We start from the raw sequence: 9,336 nt of genomic DNA on the forward strand, positions 1-9,336 counted from the left end.
TATTGCTTCACCCTGTGGAATTAAGCACATAACCCTAAGAGAAATAAACCAATGATGAGTTGCAGCCACTCTTCTCTGAAGAGTGCTAACCCAAACAGAGCCTTCAGTGAACTCCAGTAGCACCTAATTTTAGTTTTTGTGTACCACATTTCCATAACCTGAAGTGGGTTCCCAGGAAATGCCTAAAATGTCTACAGAATTGCATTGCTTTTTCCTAAGGAACCGGAGAAAGGGTTTGCTTTTGCAAGATTGCTGTATAGCCTGTCCAAAGGAGCCCTTTCACCTAAAGACTGATCTGGAACACTTAAGTTTGTTCAACCTGTTGTCTCAAGGCCGTTCCCATCCACAGCAAGGTGGATAAAAGGACTTTCCCCCTCTATCCATTCCCTTGACTTCTTGCAGATGGGTTTTTTCCTTTCAGTGCTTCCTCTTTCATGATTTTGATAATGGTTTCTCAGTTTGGGCGAGGAGCTAAGAAGTGTGTGGTTTGCACTAGCATTCTTGACATGATGAGGCTGGTCCCATTTACCCCCAAATCTGAGGCTTCCTGAAATAAGAGGCAAGCTAGCATACCCAGGACCTAATAAGGAAATGTGAAATCTAAGTTTTTATGGGCTTTTTCTACAATTTGTGAATTTTTCCCCTCAACAATAAAAGTATATTGGCCCTGTTTAAAAATGTTCAAAAAATGCACATAATTATATTTGATCAATGCATATTGTATTCATGTATGGAAATAATCACATTGAACCCCATAAGGTGTGCAATTAATATCTTAGTAAAAAAAAATTAAAGAAACTCTAGAGAGTGAAACTTCATAGCCATTAGGAATTTGTTGAGGATCCTTCCAGATATTAGCTATTCATGTACAAACAAAGGAAAAAAAGAAAGTAAAATGTGTCATACAAATATGTCCCAGTTATATCCTTTTGATGAAGCAACTGTTTTCCAAAGGTATCCCTATCCCTGCAGCTACCCAATCTTTCAAATATGCCTAAGATGATAACCTCTAATAGCTAGTTCGTTTTCCAGAGACAAAAACTGAATAAAGATAGGCCAATATGCTGTTTGCCTTATCTAAGAGTACTTCTTTGTTTATCACTTAATAATACATTACAGACATTATTTTTAGCCAATACATGTTAATCTCAACTTGTGCAATCATACTTGGGGTCTACTTACTGTTCAACCAGATGTGGAGGCCCTTTTACCTCCCAGCACTTTCTCTCAAACCATCTTTATCCTGATTGATAATAAGGGAAAAAAGTCAAGGAGCCCATTTATATGAAGATCTACATTAGTAGAGATTTCTGCCATTGTGTACTCCAAATGGGATTCAGCACTGCATTAAAGGGGTTCAGCATAATGCTTGTTCTCACTGTGCATGATATGCCTCAGAACAGAACAGAATGGACTGGCTATATAAGGCCCTGTAATAAGTAAAAAGATATAACAGTAAGTTAAGATATATTTTAGTTACAAGTGAGATATTTGATGTGATTATATGTAAATCATTTTGTAAACAATAAAACACAGGTAAGGTGAAGTAAAAAAGATTTGTAAGGAATATATTCACCACTGTTTAAAAATTATCACTGATAAAGAGATATTCTTGGGGCTGGCGGAGTGGCTGAATCAGTAAGAGTGCCTGCCTGGCACGTGTTAGGCCCTGAGTTCAAACCCCAGTGCCACAAAAAAAAAAAAAAAAAAGTAAAGTAAAAACAAAATTTCTTTTCCTCTGAAGAGCTATTTCTCCTCTTCTAAGGAGAACCTTACATAGTAGTAAAACTATATTTGAGCATTTTTTTTCTCTGTACTGTACTTTGAATCTCAAAAGTGTATGCTAAGAAAAATTAAATGGTATTCCATTATAATGATGTTTTAGTCCATATAAAATAAAAATTGAGAGTAACATTAGTATTTAATAAGTTTAATTCCCAGAAATGAATACTAGCTATTAACATTAGTGTTTCCAGGAATGGAAATTCTTTGTGCATTCTTTTAATATTATACTACTGCTTCATTCTTCATCTTTCCATAATAAAAATTAAGAGTATTTAATATTGTGACCTGCAACACTTATATGTGCCAAAAAGCCTACATAGTATTCCCTGCTAACATGTACAATAGTTGTATTGTAAATTGACATAGGTTTCACCTATTAATGCCAGCACAGACAAGATTTATATTTAGTGAAAATTTTTGAAAGAAACTGAAAACCTTTAAGTCTTTTTTAGTTAGCATCTTCAGCTCACTACATTCTCCAAAAGCCTAATAGAGATTATACCATTACTTAATGTAGAAGCTTATAAAATTCTAAGATCTTCTCAAAAGAACTTTTAAAGTATTGATCACAAAGTGCCAAAAATAAATTACCTTTGCTATGTTTGAAAGACTTAAGGATACTTCAATATAATTGGTATGAATAAAATCCCATGAAAGGAAAACCTACAAGCTTTGTCCCCTGAGAAAAGCCAAGAAATTGCTTTTATAATGTATATTAAAGTGTTTCTAAAGCACATGTTGATTGCTGTTTTTCAGCTTGTTTTCTGGTAGTAGTCTTGGTATTGTTTGTTTGTGCAGATGAAGGCAGTGAAGTAGAAAGTGAAATGGATGAAGAACTGGATGACTCTTCGGAGCCTCAAGCCAAAAGAGAGAAAACAGAGCTGAGCCAGGCATTCCCGGTGGGCTGTATGCAGCCTGTCCTTGAGAGCGGTGTGCAACCAAGCCTCCTGAACCCAATCCACAGTGAGCACATCGTCACAAGTACTCAGACTATCAGACAGTGCAGTGCTACAGGAAACACCTACACTGCAGTCTAAAGAATATTAAAGCATATTTTTCCAGCTTACATTAACCCTGTTGATATTGGGCTTACATTGAAAATTTAATAAGCCTGAAGGTCGACTGTTGTCAAATTTTATCTGTGCTGAACATTACCTTTTTGGAGTTGTGAAATGGAATGGATATGTATTTTGCCAGGTCTTTTTTAAAAAACATAAACAAATTATTGCCTCTTAATAATGAGTTTTTTTTCCCCTTAGTTTCAGGTGTCAAGAAGGATTTTTAAAACACTTAATGACAATGTTTTTGTTTTCTTATAATTAAAAAGTAATTTACATTTTTGTAGCTTAAACTATTTTATTGTTGATTGTTAGTCTTGGTGTATGATTTCATGTGTAGTTTTTAAATTAGATGCACTTCTGTGAAATATCAAAAGAAATGAATTTCTTTGATTTACACTGGAGGCATGCCCATTTGGCAGCAGATGCATCACATTTGCTTTTGAAAGGTGCTTTTCATTGGACAGAACCATAAGACACTATTTTGATAACGTTTAGAGTAGGAAGAGAGAATACAAAGCATTTTTATTATAGTGCTAGAGGGTTGGGAAGGTCATCTATTTTTCTCTGAAGAAAAATTGAGCTGTGCATTTATCAGTTCAGAGTAAATGACAAAATTACAAGAGATTATGCTAATATGTACATAATTTGTGTACATAATTATTAAACCATGTTAACAATGCAAGCTTCCGTTAGGCATTGAATTTTAACTATTATTTGCATACCAGTTCATCTGTTTAAAGACTACTGATTCTGTATTTGGGACCACTGCACAGATGCATTCTGCTGTTAAGTGGAGCTGTTATAGTTAGATACTGAACCTGAAAAAAATGACTTGACTTTTTTTTAAGTGTACATGCTACTTATGCTGAGCTGGACATACAGGAAACCATTCCATTTGGATGACTTTCTTTTATTCCAGGTCTTTTTTCTAATAGTAGTTCAATATGCTGCTATTATAAAAGAAAATTTATAGAATGCAAGGAATGTAGCAACCTGCATATCATTATTTCCTTCAAAACTATTTCCTAATTTCTAAAGTATGTGGATTTAAATTTTAAACAGAACCTGAAGGCAGTGTAACTGGCACACCTCACTGTTACTTACCCCAATTCTGTAGGATTTGGATAGGTGGCTGGATGGATCATTGCCATTGAAGAATGTACATCAGGGATCATTGTACCTCGGCTAATACATGGTGCCTTAAAACAGAACTGAAGCTAAGGTTTATTTTATTCATGTGAATAATTCTTCAATCCATTTGACAAAGTGTGCCTGTCATTTTCAGGTTCCTGAAGTAAGGACAGGTTACATGTTCTTCAAAGGAAATTTAGGGAAAATGAAGCAAAACAAAAAGACAGAAATCAGTTTCCCTCTTCGAGTGACCGTGAACCTATTTTTTATTCTTAAGAGTTGACTTGATTACAAATCAGATTGCTAAAGGGTGTAGAATAGCAGGCTAGTTTTAATACCAACATGTTACATAAAATCATGTGTTTTAGACCATTCTTATTTAGTTACAAGTCTAGAAAATTAAACAAGATAAGCAAGTACTTATTGAAGTGCATCTTTTCAGTCTAAAAGTTTGTCTGTGTGTCTAGGTGTCTGTGTATTCACATACACACATGCATGCCTATGAGGCAGGAGTCTGCTACAAAATCAGAAGGTGAGATCATAGAGAGCCTACACCCATCCTCATTTTAATCTGTATGAAAAGCAAAGCGAAGGTTCTTTGAAGCACTCAAGTTATTTACAATAAAAAGGCACACCCTTTCATTTAAAGAGTTACAAAAAATCAGCAAATATCAATAAGTAACTAAATAAAGCCAAAACAAGAAGGAAAGCACAAATGACGTAGAGATTACTATTGAGACCTATGTTAAACTCAAGATTTTTATCTTTATAGTTTTATTGGGATGAAGGGTGGGGGTTTGGAAGAAGAGGGTGAGCCAATCTGTAAAGTTAAAAATATGAAATGGTTCATCAGGTAACATACAGTGTATTTAAACTGTTGTTGCCTAATTGCCTCAGTCTTCTCAAGATCAACAACCTTTCTTAAACAAAATTTAAATATTTTAAATATAATTTTTAAAATTGATTCAAATTTTTGTATTGTACAACTTATTCATATATTTGATAATCTTCACTAGCACACTAGCATTCCACCTAAATATCATTTAGATGATATTTTAAAAAAGGATCCCCTTTTTTCCCCTGCCAAAAGGGCAGTGAATTTGCATCATAGATACATACACACAAACATAAACAAAGAGTGCAAAAAATCATTAAAAAAATCTCAAAAGACCATGTATCTACTTCATTATGCATTAGGAAATGTTTATATATGAAATTAAAATCAAAAAAGGAAAAAAAACACTCTTCATTGTGGCTCTCCTTTCTGAGTTTTTTCAGTTTCCTGTCTCTGCCTGCCATCCTCATGATAATGTCTGTATTGGACCAAACGTATTTAGGGGTTTTATCTCGTTTATTGATTGACTTTAAATGTATTCATTATCATTGTTTAATTTGATGTTGGATGTATTTGCGTCATTAGAGGAATGTAATGATGATGGACGAATTTAGATTCATGAGAGGTAGGGATTGGAGGCCCTCCAGGATTCAACATTTCTTCCAATTGTTCATGGTTTGTTCTAAATCAGGACAGAGTAGAAACTAATAAATGTTATGTTTGAAATTGACTCCTTTAGGAATACTTAGGAATATTAATTCTTTGTGGCTAGTGACACAATAGAATACCTACAGTTTATGCTACTTCTAGCTATTTGTAGTCCACGGAGAGATATATTCACATACAAACATTGTCATCAATTTTTTATTTGAATTATGAACTATATTAAAAAATAAAAAAGTAATTTATATACGGGAACAAAATTACAGCAATTGCATATGTACTTACTGAATATTTTTATTTCCATTTTTCATCCATTGAAACTGACTTCTGAAAAATAATAGCTACTAATATCCTCATAGTAGTTTTATTAAGTGACACAAGTACACATTTTAAGGACTTACTGGTATTTCTTAATTGGCATTACTATTGGCATAGTAATCAAATACTAGATAGGACATACATCTACATAAGCTATATGCTACACTTTCAGTGAGGAAGAATGCTTAAGTTTCAGAACTTAATTCTGAATTAAATATTCAATTTCTGAATTGAATATTGTGGGTATAATTTGATCTTGACATGTACTTTAATAACCACACCCAAAAACATTTGCATTTGTGAAACCAGTGAACAATAGGGTGGAATGTATGAACCATCTCCTTGGAACACAGGGCCCAGTTTTCAATTTTTGCTTTGGATACCAAGTTGCTGGTCACTTTTCAGGATTTTCATCCAAACTATGTTTGGACCGACTGTATAAGTCTTACTGCCTTTTCAGAAATCTGCTTTCCTTTTTTGTGCTTTTTCTTGTACTGTATAGCACGGTTCATGCACCTCTCTTTAGATGGTGTACTTTAAAAACAAGTAAAATTTCAAAAATGGTTTTATCACTGCATACTGAAAATTAATAGTGTGAAACATTGACTGCCTTTGATTTGTAGTAGACAAGTAAAAATGAACACATTCTTGTAGAATGCTGTAAAAGTCATTCAGGAATGAATGCGGTTTTAGTACCGTAATCATGAACCTTTTTACATGAATGCACTGTGTAAAAGTGCTAAATGCATTTTCAAATTTAAGAAAATTATTCAGATGATATATTTGAAATGTCTAAAATAATGCTGTACTTGAAACATTAGCGTAAAAGAAAAAAAACGTGTGTCACTGTGATGTTGGTCCTCCCTGTGTGGAGGAAGTTAGTAGAAAGTAAAAAACTTGGCAGGTCACCTTTGTATACACCGTGGGGCAGTGGTTATATACAATAAATTTATTTTGTTAATAGCCTCTCTCCCTCCCCAAGTTCTTCTGAAAAATAACCATCAAAAAATTGATATCAGAGCTTTTGTGGTCTGTATGAATCATGCCAGAACATGGGGGAAGAGAATTGTCATGCAGTGCTGTTGAAAACTGGGCTTGTTACTAGATCAGAACAACCTCCATGTATATGGTGAGAACAAATCAATTAATAGAACCCTAGTATTTCTGCAAGTTTGGTGATTTAAAAAAAAAACTGGAATAGAAGCATTAATTCTTAAGTGCTTAGTTCTAACATTAGAAAACCCCTCTGATGTAATGCCTTGTATTAACCCTTTGAGCATTGTAAAATATACAATGGGGGATAAAAGCCTTTCAAATCATGTGTTTAGACATAGACCAGTAAAATATACTCTATATCCAAATGTCTAACTGTACTGTTTTTTTAAATGGGGATAGGAAAAGAAAGTGTTTCCATGCTGAACACTTGCATTTTATATACAATTCTTAATTTTCCTTCAAGAGGGCTTGATATATTTATTCCCAAATATTCACTGCCATCCAAGTACGTGTACTGTTTACAGAAAAAAAAAATCAACTTTTCTATCTTCACACCATTATTCTCTAGAAAAGGAGGACATATACATGGGCCTGTGTAGACCTATGTCATAACTGATTTCTGCACATTGAAGGTACCTAGATTGCCTTTAAAAGGTATGACAAAGAAAGGGTTACGTTTCATCTTTTTTTTTTTTTCAAAAACAAACAAAATATCTCATTTATTTAGCTTTAGGAAGTACCAGTATAAGTGAAGCCTTAGGAAGAAATGAGTTCCAGTGAACATGGAGACTCCAAACTCTTTGGAGCAGTTAGGCTATTTGGAGTTGCATCGCTCATAAAATATTGTTTGGGAGATCATAAAGGGCATAATTTTATCTATGCTCCAAAACTTTAATACTTTCTTGGAAAATTATATATAGATAAAATGGAGAGCAAAGCACTTGATTTTAAGCTCATCTGTCAGGAGATGCTATGACTACTGCTAGTGATATTCTAAATGTCAATCTGCTTACACCATTACTGATTTTGTTCAAGGGAATCTCTGCACACTTGATCCCTTGTCCCCCATGTGATCAAATTTGAGAGCAGTGTTGTCTCCAGATGTGCTTGTGCTGCCCTAGCTGGGCACATACAAGAGTGTAACCTATTCTGATGTCTGGTGAAAGGACATCCATAGCATAGTGCAAGTATGCCGTAATTGTTGCTTTTTTAGGCAGTTTAGGAAGTCAAACCATGCAAATTACTCATAAGTTAACATGCAATACTCAAAGGGTTTTAATTTAACTCTCTTCTTTTGAATTCTTCATAATGATTTACTGTAAATGCTTCTCAGTTTGCATGCCTTGATCATTGCTGCTAGTGATTTTATGTGCCAGTAGACCTGAGTTTAGTTTACCAATTTTACTTAAATAGTAAAAGCCACTTACAAAGTGACTGCCTAGGATTTTTTTCCTTTTGTTTAAAGTAATTGGTAATAATCTTTATGAAAAAAAGTTTTATCTCTTCTTTTATTTGGTTCTGGTATTCGATTCTTTCCCTCTTTCCTTTTTTTTTTTTTAGTGAAGTATGATGTTGGGATTGGAAGCCCTGAGTAATGAAATATTTGGTAAGAATTGTTTAGCTCAATAATGAGGATAATAAATCTTTGTTAGAAGAATTTTGATTCTGGGGAGGAAAGAAAAATTTTAAAACTGTTGATAACCAAGTAAATTTTTCTTCAATAAATTATTATTTCTGAACAAATGATTGCCTTGTTTTAACCTGCTGAACACAATTTTAAATGACCCAATAAAGGAGGTACTGAATTTTATTCATTTAAAAAGCACCTTTTGTACCAAAGCAAATTTTTTCTCTACTCATCTCCATCATCAATTTGGATCTATGGTGGTGACCAATGTGTTGGTTACAGAAACTTTAAGTGTGTGCCTTGAGAAAACTTGGAAATTTGTGCCTGAGGTGGTAAACTTTTAATTAGGTTAATGGTAGTGCTTACCAATCAGTAATTCTACTATCACTCAGGGCTTTCGTACCTTCTAGGTAAAACTTCTTTCATTGTGTTTTTTTTAAGATACTGTATTTTTTTTAAGTGCCATCATTTAAATTTCACTTAGTAAGTGGCAGATTACATTATTCAGTCCCACAAGCACAGAAACATAGTAACACTAGGAGATATTTCAACATTTATTTTACAATCAACTGAATATATTATGTAAATGAGGTAAGCAACTTTTGTAGAGATTGTATGTGTGAGATAATGTAATGTTCTTTTCCAGTTTTTGGGCTACAGTTGAATAAACTTTTTAATTATTTAAAAACATCTTTACCGAATAACATGTGATGGTTTTTTGTATAATGTATTTGATTTTGTAAATACGTATTTCCTGATGTGATTTTTGTGAGAAATGCTAAATCTTTTAGTATATCATGTCCTCTCAAAATTGGCAGGAGCTAAATAATAGTTTGTGGGCAATTTGTATTGTGTACTGTACAATAACTGGGGAACTTTTATAATTATAAAAATATATATTAACTTTTAGTGTGTTGTTT

At 33.5% G+C, this 9,336-nt stretch overlaps 1 protein-coding gene across 1 annotated transcript in view; it reads left to right on the forward strand.

Moving 5' to 3' along the window:
- Rfx3 (regulatory factor X3) overlaps positions 1-7,331 on the forward strand; it is a 194,637-nt gene extending 187,306 nt beyond the window's left edge. The window contains exon 17 of the mRNA XM_074051958.1: positions 2,584-7,331. Coding sequence (XP_073908059.1) covers positions 2,584-2,822 — 239 coding nt within the window. The 3' untranslated portion in view covers positions 2,823-7,331. The remainder of the gene's footprint in view (positions 1-2,583) is intronic.
- Positions 7,332-9,336: the final 2,005 nt, after the last annotated feature.

This window comes from Castor canadensis, chromosome 13, assembly GCF_047511655.1.
Source record: "Castor canadensis chromosome 13, mCasCan1.hap1v2, whole genome shotgun sequence".
In the NCBI taxonomy this organism is placed as follows: domain Eukaryota; kingdom Metazoa; phylum Chordata; class Mammalia; order Rodentia; family Castoridae; genus Castor; species Castor canadensis.